The 13,852-nt window shown below is 36.2% G+C and overlaps 1 protein-coding gene across 1 annotated transcript in view; it reads right to left on the bottom strand.

Moving 5' to 3' along the window:
• tat (tyrosine aminotransferase) overlaps window positions 1-8,132 on the bottom strand; it is a 50,016-nt gene extending 41,884 nt beyond the window's left edge. The window contains exons 1-4 of the mRNA XM_062023479.1: window positions 7,997-8,132; window positions 3,242-3,531; window positions 3,037-3,141; window positions 240-307 (exon numbers count right to left, since the gene is read on the bottom strand). Coding sequence (XP_061879463.1) covers window positions 240-307; window positions 3,037-3,141; window positions 3,242-3,531; window positions 7,997-8,001 — 468 coding nt within the window. The 5' untranslated portion in view covers window positions 8,002-8,132. The remainder of the gene's footprint in view (window positions 1-239; window positions 308-3,036; window positions 3,142-3,241; window positions 3,532-7,996) is intronic.
• Window positions 8,133-13,852: the final 5,720 nt, after the last annotated feature.

The raw sequence follows: 13,852 nt of genomic DNA on the forward strand, positions 1-13,852 counted from the left end.
CCCACCTGCTCCCAGTGCCACCCACACTGGTTTAAATGTAACTTAGATATTGGGTTTCACAATGTAAAGCGCTTTGAGTCACTTGAGAAAAAGCGCTATATAAATGTAATTCACTTCACTTCACTTCACTTATGCTTATGTGTCCAGACTTTTCAGTTGCTCGTGATTCATTGATAATAAATAAATAACCTAATCATGGACCCTGTTGTCACACATAATTAAAAATTAAAAAAAGATACCTCTGCCTCAAGAGGAGCCTCAGGACAGCTGTAAAAGTTGGCGACTGCTTGTCGGCTCTTCAAGTATCCTGACAGAAAAATTTACAATGAACTTCAGTTTTACTGTGGTGGAATCATGTAAGATAAGAAAGGAGCACAATGCAAGAGTATCACTGAAACGCTCGCTCTGCACCCCGCCAAGGTGTGGTGCACGTACAAAGAAAAAGCCTGCATTTATCCACTTACTAAAACTATAGAGTCGTCTTAATGTTTTTACTTGATTATTTATTTGCATGCAATGTACAATACTACATTTTGTTTACAGAAGTATTTTACGTGAGACAGAAGTTTCAAGTTTGCACTTGAACTGATTATTTATTATCACTATTTATTTATTTTTGAATCTATACTGATTTATTGGGAGTTTATTTATTTGTACATGAAGTGAATTAATTAACTTATATTATGTTTTGCATATGGTGAATGGTTATATTCATCAGGGAGAAAGCAACCACCAGTTTAAATGGTGTATTTCAGTTTGGGCCCTTTAGTACTGACATTTGTGTGTGGATTGGATTAGTTCTCGCAGATGAAGAGGCAATTAAAGTGGACCTCGGTATGCAAAGGTGATGGCCCTATCTGTGAGAAGAGACTACATGTTTAGCTTAATGACAGCATCTAAGATACGACCTGCATCTGTTGTCTTTCCAGACACTTACACACCAACCTCTTCTTTTATGGTCAGGGTGTGCTGTCCTGACCCAGCACACACACACACACACAGACAGGAGGTAGGAATATAAAACTGATTGTTTGGCTTCTCCAACTTAAAGGTCTACTGAAACCCACTATTACCAACCACGCAGTCTGATAGGTTATATATCAATGATAAAATCTTAACATTGCAACACATGTCAATACGGCCGGGTTAACTTATAAAGTGCAATTTTAAATTTCCCGCTAAACTTCCGGTTGAAAACATCTTTGTATGATGACGTATGCGAGTGACGTCACTAGTTAAACGGAAGTATAGGTACACCTTTGAATCCAATACAAAAAAGCTCTGTTTTCATCTCAAAGTTCCACAGTATTCTGGACATCTACGTTGGTGAATCTTTTGCAATTTGTTTAATGAACAATGAAGACAGCAAAGAAGAAAGTTGTAGGTGGGATCTGTGTATTAGCGGCTGGCTGTAGCAACACAACCAGGAGGACTTTGACTCGGATAGCCGACGCGCTAGCCGACGCTAGCCGCCGACCGCACGGATGATCGGGTGAAGTCATTCGTCCCTCCGTCGATCGCTGGAACGCAGGTGAGCACGGGTGTTGATGAGCAGATGAGGGCTGGCTGGCGTAGGTGGAGCGCTAATGTTTTTATCATAGCTCTGTGAGGTCCCGTTGCTAAGTTAGCTTCAATGGCGTCGTTAGCAACAGCATTTTTAATCTTCGGCAAGCTGGAAAGCATTAACCGTGTAGTTACATGTCCATGGTTTAATAGTGTTGTTGATTTTCTGTCTATCCTTCCAGTCAGGGGTTTATTTCTTTTGTGTCTATCTGCATTTGAGCCCGATGCTATCACGTTAGCTCCGTAGCTAAAGTGTTTCGCCGATGTATTGTCGTGGTGATAAAAGTCACTGTGAATGTCCATTTCGCGTTCTTGACTCTCATTTTCAAGAGGATATAGTATCCGAGGTGGTTTAAAATACAAATCCGTGATCCACAATAGAAAAAGGAAAAAGTGTGGAATCCAATGAACCATTGTACCTAAGTTACGCTCAGAGCGAAAAAAGATACGTCCTGCACTGCACTCTAGTCCTTCACTCTCACTTTCCTCATCCACGAATCTTTCATCCTCGCTCAAATTAATGGGGTAATCGTTGCTTTCTCGGTCCGAATATCTCTCGCTGCTGGTGTAAACAATAGGGAAATGTGAGCAGCACTCCAGCTTGTGACGTCACGCTACTTCCGGTACAGGCAAGGCTTTTTTTTATCAGCGACCAAAAGTTGCGAACTTTATCGTCGTTGTTCTCTACTAAATCCTTTCAGCAAAAATATGGCAATATCGCGAAATGATTAAGTATGACACATAGAATGGATTTGCTATCCCCGTTTAAATAAAAAAAATTCATTTCAGTAGGCCTTTAAGAGTCCTTCATTTTTTGACCAGACCTCCGCCAGGAACTGCAGTCCTGTATAGTGACGCTCACTTGCAATAAAGCAACTTTTGGTTCAGTACAGCGTCTCCGACGTCTCTTTTGATCAGCCGCACTGCCGTGTCACCCTTCTGTCCGGACGAGGATGACAAGACCAGAAACACACTTCATACGCAATGTGCAATGCTACATTTTTGTTAACAGAAGTAATTTGTTTAAAACGGAAGTATTTCCTCCCAGAGGAAGCTCTTAATTTAGTTCTTATTACATTATTATTTTTTTAAATTTAAATTTACATCTGGTCTAAAAAGAACAACATAATACAAATTAGAATTTTGCTAAAAATAAGATGCAATATCATTTCAAACGGCTAATTCTGATCAAATAAAAGAAAAACGTGTTTTAATGATCTTTCATTTGTATGCATTGGTTTCTTAAAAAAGTAGGGGGGAAATTGGAAAAAAAAATCAGAAATCAATCATAAAAAAACAGATTTTTTGGTAATTTTTAGCTCATATTGCCCCGGGCTAATTTAATAGTGCAAAAAGTACATGCAGGCACTATAATGATAAATAGAACATTCCTATGATATAAGTTAGAATGTAGGAGTATAGGGTTTAGGTTTAGGGTTAGAATAGGAATAATTGGTTGAGAATCAAACTGACCAACGGAAGGAGCGTAGCCGTTGTACTGCTGCAAATCGATGGCGTCCTTCATGGCTTGCAGCACTGCATCGTCTGTCGGAAGGTTTCCGAACACAGTGGGATCCCCTGAGAAGTTATTAATGTGGATATAAGATGTTTTACAAGAAGTTTATGTAGTATTTGGCGGTGATTTGCTGATCCACCAATCACGAGTAGGGTGCCTCACCTATAGAGAGAGCGATCATGGGTTTACTGGGATTGGGTGAGAGTTTCATCCCGTCTACAATCGCTCGTATGGGATTAAAGGTGTTGTCGGCCATGACAGACGGCTTCACTTCCCATCGCTCTCTGCGGCTCTTGGACTTGACCGGGTAAAGACTTCCGTTGACTCTTACGTGATGGGCGCTCTTCCCATTGACTGCCCCTACATTCATCTGTTTGTTGTTGACGTTGGGTTTGTTGTGGACTCCATTTTCGTTCATCTGCACCGAGGAAGACTTGCCGTCATTCCGGGCACTGTTATGGAGAATAACACGGAAATTACCATCCATTTTCTTTATTTACCAAAGGAGATATGAAGTAATTGAACACTTTATTTAGGCCTAAAATATGTAGAATATGCTTTAAAAAAATCACACACACGCACATATATATATATATATATATATATATATATATATATATATATATATATATATATATATATATATATATATATATATATATATATATATATATATATATATACACATATATATAGTCAAGGTTTCTGTGGTTTATCCGTTATACAGTGCTCAATACCGGGGTTTTGCAGGTTTCCCTGCTCTTCAGGGGATTTTATTTATATATAATCACCTGAACAGCAGGGAAACCTGCGAAACAGGCTTGTAGGGATGAAATAGCCTCTGTGTTTTTCCCTGTCCTAACGAATAATATATATATATATATATATATATATATATATATATATATATATATATATATATATATATATATATATATATATATATATATATATATATATATATATATATATATATATATACATATATATATATATATATATATATATATATATATATGTATATATATATATATATATATATATATATATATATATATATATATATATATATATATATATATATATATATATATATATATGTATATAGGGCCATCAGGTGATGAATTGTTAAAATCAGATAACCTGTGATTAATCATAATTAATTAGAAGTTATCATTTCTAGCATAAATAACATTTGCTTAAGAAAATACCCAAATATTTGGATACAAATTAAATTTGGTAGTCAGAATGTCATACAGGAACATTTAAAAAAATGTTTTCCTGAATTGCAAGTCATTGATGTGTACTTACTATACTTTAGTAAGTACACTTTTTTGAAAGTCTTTGCAGTAATATAGATTTTGAATGTCTAATCATATTGAATTTAAATTCCCAGGGGCTCGACATGTGGCGATATGTCGCCATTTCAATGAGAATGTAGGAGAATGTCGGTGACCATGATATGTAGTTTCCTGATATCACATTAATTACTTTTATGACCCAACCCAAACAACCTTTCCTAGTCATGGTGCAGAAAAACCATTCAACCACCACAAAAAGTCAACAAACATGGTCACACATAACATAATGCAAAACACTCTCTCCACACTTATCCATGTTGGACTTTTAGCTGCTTGATATTTCTGATTGATTACAAAGCTTTAAAGAGGTAGTCAGTTAGGAAGTAAACAAGGTAGGAGTTGAACTTTCACATACTCTTAATATTCAATTATAACAATTATTAATTTTATATCAATTATATTATTATGACACACACACATACACTTTCACATACACATTACATACACATACACACACACATACACACATATATATATATATATATATATATATATATATATATATATATATATATATATATATATATATATATATATATATATATATATATATATATATACACAGTCGTGGTCAAAAGTTTACATACACTTGTAAAGAACATAACTTTAAACAGCTAAACATAAAAAAGTCATGAACACACCTCTAATGACAATAAAAAAGTACATGCAGTGTGATGGTGTCTTGCCAGATTTTGTATTTTGTAGGAATACAGAATTTGTATTCCTGCTGTAGGAGCACTTGCATTTAGAGGAGAGGAGCTACATCATACCAGTTTCATGCATAATAACACAAAATGTGGATTGTTATGATCATGGTTTGATTGTCAATAATGTTTTGTAATGTAATGTGTGATATTTCTACCTGAATAAATGCTTCTGATATTCTGTACATTACATGTTGTATAAGTTAATGGTATTAATATCTCTGCATGACAATGTTTTAACCTTCTCTGGTAATAAAATGTAATAGTCAGCCTGCTAAACATTCTGTAATTGAGGACTATCATCCAGAACATTTTATATAAAACTATACACTTTATTTTAATCTGCAAAAACATGTCCTATTCCTCAACTGATGTACCAGCGTTTATTTTTAATTGAAATATCACAGACTACATTACAAAACATCTTTGACAAAGCATGATTGTATTGTAAGACTTTTTTTCATTTTGTTATGTAGTTAGACTGGATGTAACACATAGCGCTATTATTGTTAAGCCGGAAGTATATGAGAAAGTGTCTTGATGGCGTCTCCATTAAAAAAGTGACTCTGGACTTCTTGCACACGGTCTTTACTTTTTGCTGAGCTTTTATGCCATTTTACTAAAACAGTTACAGCAACAATCTGCATTTGATGTTATTATTAGGTTAAACTAATATATACACAAACGTGAAGTTCGACCGACCAACTGTAAACTCGGCAGCAGGCTGTTGCTCCAATGTGTCTCACTGGAATCGTGGATTTAAAAAAAAGTTTTTTTCTTGACTGTGCAATAAACTTTTTACACTTTTATACTGAAATAAATACACTTAATAATTATTAAATACAAATATTGAAAAAAATATCGGCAGCGGTAAAGTTTTGCTCCATGAAGGAAATAAGAAAATGAATGAATGTTTATAACTGAATACATTTACATTTTTTAATGAATTAAGTAACATTTATGCCAGGGCTGTCAAACTCAAATACAGAGTGGGCCAAAATTTAAAACTGAACAAAGCCGCGGGCCAAGGTTGAACAAATGAACCTTTTAATAGGGACCCAAACAGGTTTTGCATTGAATATTGAACAAGCAAGGCTTATATAACTTTATAGTGACATGCAAAATCGAGTTTCAAATAATAATAATAATAATTAAAAAATATCAATGGCATATCAAATACAATTTAAATAAAAATTGAATGCCTCTTTTCTATTTGCAGCCTTCTGAGGTAAATATCAACATTAACTTTTTCCACAGGCTAATAAATTTGAAAATAAAATAACAATGACTAAACCAACCATTCAGGACTTTAAACTGCTCAGTTTGCAACACACTGATCTAATCTGATGTGCCCAAGCACACCAAACAAGAATGACAAACACATTTCGGGAGAACATCCGCACCGAAACACAACATAAACACAACAGAACAAATAACCAGAACCCTTTGCAGCACTAATTCTTCCGGGACGCTACAAAATACACCCCCGCTACCATCAACCCCCCCCCCTTGTAGCGTCCCGGAAGAGTTAGTGTTGCAAAGGGTTCTGGTTTGGTGTGGATTCACAGTGTGGCGTATATTTCTAACAGTGTTAAAGTTTTTTATTCGGCTACCCTCAGTGTAACCTGTATCGCTGTTGACGAAGTATGCGTTGCATTCTAATGTGTGTGTGTGCAGAAGCAGCACATATGTGACTGGGCCAGCACTCGTTTGGCTGGCTGGCATTTGGACGACTCCCGAGGATCGGCGGGCCAGCTTTCGTGTTAATTTGATATCGTCTCAAGGGCCAAGTGAAATTACACGGCGGGCCAAATTTGGCCTGCGGGCCGGAGTTTGACACCCATGCCGTAGAATAAAGGTATTTTTCTGCAGAACTGTTTGCATCGTCACTTTATTAAAGGTGGTTGATCTTAACAATTCAGAAAATAGCTGTAAAATAATGGTATTTTTCTGTGGAACTGCAAGCATTGTCACTTCATTAAAGGTGTTTGATCGTAATAATTTGGAAAAACTCTGTAGAATAAAGGTGTTTTTCTGCAGAACTGTTTGCATCGTCACTTTATTAAAGGTGGTTGATTTGAATAATTTAGTAAAAATCTGTAAAATTACGATATTTTTCCGCAAAACGTTTCATGAAAATTTCTGTAAATATAATGTTTTTGATCATTATTTGGTTTACAATGTTTTACTTTAATTTTATGGTTTTCGTTTGGCAGCCAGAGCTGCCAGTAGATGACCGTTTTTTTACAGTTTTTTTTTACAGTGCACCACTAGCTCAAACATTTAGAAGGAGTCTGGAGCAAATCTCATGGAGAAGTTTTTAAAGCACAAACTAGGTCGAATTGATTAATTTTAGCACTGCAACATTGTATATAAATGTATTTTTAAATCCGTTTTTCTTTTGCAGTATATTTGTAAATTTTTGTGTTCAGTAAATAATAATGGTATTAAATTAACAAATGCTTTCATACCATTTGATAAGGTTTAATCCTGTTAAACTGTATGCAGCTTAGATATCTTTATTGAACGCCTTGCAAATCAAGAGTAAGTCAGTGTTGAAAAGTTGGGCCCCCTAGGTCAAAAAGGATAAGAACCCCTATTTTAAAACATAAAATGATGTACTTTTCATTAAGATTCAATTAAATATCCTAAACATTTGATGGGTATTATTATCATTACAATTTTCCTTCATTCACAATGAAAGCTTGACAAATGACACAAAAAATGTATGAATCAAATCCTCAAAATACTGAAAAAAAGAAGAGAAAAATACAAATAAAATAACAGTAATATTTTGTTTTACTGTCAATACAACATGCCCAATAAAAGTGTCTATTGAAGAATATTCTTACCTCATGATAAGTCTTTTCACTGGTACCTATGAGGACAGAGAATAATGGATGAAGCGAATGAACTGAGGAGGACTTGATTGGTGCATTTTATAGCCAGGCTACAAAAGATGGGAGTTGAGCCCACCCTATACTTTCATTGGTGGACGCGAGAGGGTTGCGCCACGACACCCCTCTTACATCATAACCAGAACCATACTGACTCACAGCCATCCGGCACCATGGGAGGCGGTGAGGATTCTACGCTGCGTGACGTCCGCCAGTGGTGCATCCCAAAAGTTTCACATGAACATGTTTATTTGTCTGCTACTGGACACGCCCACTTGGGCAAACACCCCTGTTTTTCTTACTCAACTGTGCACATATTTTAATAAACACATATCCATTTGAATACATCAAATAAAGATTCCAATAAGTAAACATTTTAGCCAGAAAAGGAGAGTGGCCGGGTGTATTCCCCAAAATAACAATAGTGTGTCAGGTAAACATTTCCAAAGGCTTATTTATTATCAATCAATCAAAGTTGACTTATATAGCCCTTAATCACAAATGTCTTACCATTAAAGCTCATATTAAATCCATGTAACAATTGCAATGCTTTAACCCTGCTTTTACGTTCTCACTATATTAATTCAATAAATTCATAGAAAACAGTGTTGACAGCAATGGCGTTACCAGTTTAACCACATTATTCAGTGGTTGAACCTTGCTACAATGTTGACGCTACGGTAGCGTCCACAAAAGCTACAAAACCCAAAACCAGTGAGGTTGGCACGTTGTGTAAATAAAAACAGAATACAATGATTTGCAAATTCCTTTTAGCCTATATTCAATTGAATAGACTGCAAAGACAAGATACTTAACGTTCGAACTGGTAAACTTTTGTTATTTTTTGCAAATGTTAGCTCATTTGGAATTTGATGCCTGCGACATGTTGCAAAAAAGATGGCACAAGTGGCAAAAAAGACTGAGAAAGTTGAGGAATGCTCATCAAACGCTTATTTGGAACATCCCACAGTTGAGCAGGCTAATTGGGAACAGGTGGGTGCCATGATTGGGTATAAAAGCAGCTGCCATGAAATGCTCAGTCATTCACAAACAAGGATGGGGACGAGGGTCACCACTTTGTGAACAAATGCGTGAGCAAATTGTCGAACAGTTTAAGAACAACATTTCTCAACAAGCTATTTCAAGGAATTTAGGGATTTCACCATCTACGGTCTGTAATATCATCAAAAGGTTCAGAGAACCTGGAAAAATCACTGCACGTAAGCGTAATAAATATTTAATGCCCGTGACCTTCGATCCCTCAAAAAGCGACATCAATGTGTAAAGGATATCACCACATGGGCTCAGGAACACTCCAGAAAACGACTGTCAGTAACTACAGTTCGTCGCTACATCTGTAAGTGAAAGTTAAAACTCTACTATGCAACGCGAAAGCCATTTATCAACAACACCCAGAAAAATAACATTCGACATGTGTTTGATTGTATTTCTGGACTGTATATGTTAAAAATTCAATAAACAAATGTTTAAAATATATATATAAATTAATATATACGCCAGCAAATGATCTGATGTAGCCAGGAGGGAAAGCGGCATCGCAGAATTTGAAGCTCTTGACGACTTCCAACACAAATTTGAGGAAACACATTCAGGTATTTCCAAAAGTTATGGAGATAGATAAAAGAAACAATTACTACTTAAGACTGTATATAATGACCATTAAGACAAACAAAGTAAAAATAAAGGGGAAAGATGACCACATCTGCAACTACAATACAATATTTATTCAGCACAGTCCTGTTTAGGTTGTTGCCCCCGCGACCCGACATCGGATAAGCGGAAGAAGATGGATAGATGGACGCCTCTTTAGTTATGTCTACAATGAGACTCATTGACAGTTACTGTATTAGTCCAAGAAATATCGATATTCCAGTGCTAGAAAGACACATGTTATCCCAAGAATTTCAAATTTAATATTCATTTATACCTTAATGATAAAGTCACACAATTGGAAAATCAATTGAACTGATCTGATCAGTTTGTATCACAGATCATATAGGAATGGCTTGGAATTATGTTTTTTATGTCAACATTAGCTCTGTTACAACATCATAAGTGACTGTAAAATGTGCATCTTTTGTAGTACACCATGCTGTAGTAGTGTCTCTGTCTTTTTCACACATGGCGTGTGAGATGGATGGTCCTGGATTTGTACGGATCAATATTTGTTTGTTAACCAGTTTCCCAAAGTTGCATTTTCTTCGTTAGACACTACTTAATCAATTTGATGTTAATGTGTTTAACCCACTTTACCAGTAACCCCATTGAGCGCAATTATAATAACGAATCTTAAGTTCCCTCTTTTGGGATTATAATAAAGATGTTTCACACAGGACTGCGATCTATTTGTGGCTGTAGTGGCGCCATATTTCAACAGACCTCTTACAACAGGGGTGGGCAATTAATTTTTACCGGGGGCCGCATGAGCAACACGAGCACTGCTGGAGGGCCACATCGACAATATTTCAATTAAATTTTGCTCAATATTATTTTTGATGTATACCGTAAGATAAATAATAATAATAATAATAATAATAATAATAATAATAATAATAATAAAAATAAAAATAATAATAATAATAATAATAATAATAATTAATAATAATAATAATACTTTCATTTAACCTAACTTAACTTTATACCAAAAGCACTGCTTTGGAAATCATTTGTACCTCTTTCAGAGATCACATTTAGTTCCCCTTAAACATCCTCATGTTGCACAATGAAATGTAAGCATAGGATGAAGTGTGCATTCCTGTAACTTTCTCTAGTAACAGCATTCCAAGATTAATATAAATAAATTAACATTAATAATAAATGACAGTAAAATAAGCACACGTATGACTGAGGAGTCATAGTGTAACTTTGTGTGGTGTTTGAGTTGTCCGACTCTTTGTGTGGCCATAAACGCGCCAGTGGTTTAGTGGTATGCGTGTTGGTGACAGGATGACAAGTTGGTTTTGGCCTGGTTTGTACGGCAGAAAATGACTAGTTTTTCGAGATAGAAGTTTTTTACTCATGTTTTTGGTGTGGTTATGGCCGAATATAAACAGTTTTGCTCAATAAAGTGATCGATATAATTCCTGGCCTCGAAGTATCTCGATAAAGGGTACAATAATTGAACGGTGTTGACGAACACCGTTAGGGCCGCTTGTTGTCACTGTCACTCAAAATTGCATTGCAAAATTACACAGAATAAATGTGTTTATTTTGTTTAGAATTCAGATGGGATTTGATTTGGTGCGCGGCATATATTTGCTGTGCGCAGAGGACGCTTGAGCAGTGCGCAATTGCGCAGGCGCGCACCTTAGAGGGAACGTTGCTTGGCAGTCCATGTCTTGTTGAAAACACGCCATTCGTCATCAACTTTTCTCTTTTTAGCGTCTCGGGTGTAAACCGTGCATCACTTGTCGCTGTGCACCTTCACTCACAGGTTACACACCGACATACGCCCATAAATAACACTTTTCAGAATAAAAGCAGCACAGTTGTATTGCGCCCACGACATAAATGTTTTTTCAACTTTATTTTGTAATTTGTGATTGCAGCTGTTCACATTCACTCACAATCACGCATGCGCATACGTCCACACGGAAGTAATACAAATAACGCTTTTCAAAACAAAAGCAGCACCGTTGTATTGCACACTCGACATAGATACTTTTTAAAATGTATTTTGTAATTTATGATTGGCCTATCGCGGGCCGGACAGGGACGCACAAATGGCCGGATGTGGCCCGCGGGCCGCAGAATGCCCAGGTCTGTCTTACAACAATAGCTGTGTTATGAGAGTCGCTGCGAGGCCTAAAAAAAGAGTTACTTCTTTATGATGGTTGGACATATCCAAGCAGAGGATTGTGTCAACTAAACCTGCCTGTGTTTACCAAACACAAGCCTACAGAAGGTTAGGGAGCTTAAATCAACATTATTAGACAAACACACCAATGACACAGACGCTGTTCCAACATCACAATATTCAATTGGCAGTGTAGTTCTGCTAAAGGACAAGATGCCAATATAGTTGTCATATTTTCTATAATTGCGACAGTTAGGACACCTGCTGCCAATAGCTAGCGGCATATTTGAAAACTGCACCAGAACATTAGATAGACAGGATGATTGCCACCACGCTGAAAAGAAAGCGTTATAATAAAAACATTGTTTGCGTCAAAAAAGGATTCACCTGAAAAGTATTTGTTCATGGTTTTGAATTGTAAATTAGAAAAGTAAATCGATCAATTTAAGATAATTTCTACTAAATTACCTTATGTTTACGTTACAAGCATCCAGTAGCCCCACCTCCAAGATGACAAGAGGGTTTACTCCATTTCTTTCATTTTGCTATAGAAAAGTTCCGGTCCAGAACACTGACTATGACTATGACTAAAAAACTCATAGTTTACACATAGTAAACTGAGTTTGTTTCCCCTTGGCCTCAGTCTGGACCTCCTCTCCAGGAGCCCAGGCTTAGACTGAATTTTTTTTTTTTTCTGTTTCTCACCTTTTTTTGTAAGGGGCGCCGGAAGTTGGCAGACCCGTCAGCGATCCTGTTCTGTCTCCCTGTAATGTTTGTGTGCTCTTGAATGGGATTGTGCTGAAAATGTTCATTTCCCCTCGAGGATCAATAAAGTACTTCTGATTCTGATTCTGACTGGACTCAGGACTTTTTTTTATTGGCAGGTAGGACCTGGTTGAGGTCTGTGCGCTCCAAGTGCTTTTGTAGTTTTATTCTATTATGTAACTAATGAAGTGAATTACTCAACTCATATCATGTTTTGCATATGGTGAATGTTAATATTCATCTTGGAGAAAGCAAACCACCAAGTTTAAGTAAATAGTGGTATTGTCGTGATAAGTAGAAACCCACCAGCCCTACCGTCCTTAACAAAACTAGTCCCACCACTTCTAACAGCGAGGCATGGCAACCGAAGGGCCCAGTTATATAACCAATTATATAATTCTGAGTGTAATCAATGATAGTAATCACAACAAGTAATCATGCATGGTAATCATAGTAATCAAGTGTGTTAAAACAGTCATTGGTACTGATACATGGATGACACTTGAACATGAAGTCATTATTACAGATCTGTGGATTGCACATGAACAACATCAAGTCATTGGTACAGGTATATAAACTATGCATGAACAGCATCAAGTCATTGGTACAGGTATATAAACAATGCATGAACAGCATCAAGTCATTGGTACAGGTATATAAACTATGCATGAACAGCATCAAGTCATTGGTACAGGTATATAAACGTTGCATGAACAGCATCAAGTCATTGGTACAGGTATATAAACAATGCATGAACAGCATCAAGTCATTGGTACAGGTATATAAACAATGCATGAACAGCATCAAGTCATTGGTACAGGTATATAAACAATGCAATGAACAGCATCAAGTCATTGGTACAGGTATATAAACTATGCATGAACAGCATCAAGTCATTGGTACAGGTATATAAACGTTGCATGAACAGCATCAAGTCATTGGTACAGATACTGTATATGGATGATACATGAACAGTATTTAGTCATTGGTTAAGATATATGAATGACACATGGACAGTATCAAGTCATTAAAACTGTTATGTTTATAACACAAACAGCAAGTCATTGGTACAGATATGTGGATTACAAATGAACATTATCAAGTCATTGGTACAGATATTTGTATAAAACATGTATAACATCAGGTCATTGGTACAGATATGTGGATTACAAATTAACATTATCAAGTCATTGGTACAGATATTTGTATAAAACATGTATAACATCAGG

This window comes from Entelurus aequoreus, linkage group LG16 (assembly GCF_033978785.1).
Source record: "Entelurus aequoreus isolate RoL-2023_Sb linkage group LG16, RoL_Eaeq_v1.1, whole genome shotgun sequence".
In the NCBI taxonomy this organism is placed as follows: Eukaryota; Metazoa; Chordata; class Actinopteri; order Syngnathiformes; family Syngnathidae; genus Entelurus; species Entelurus aequoreus.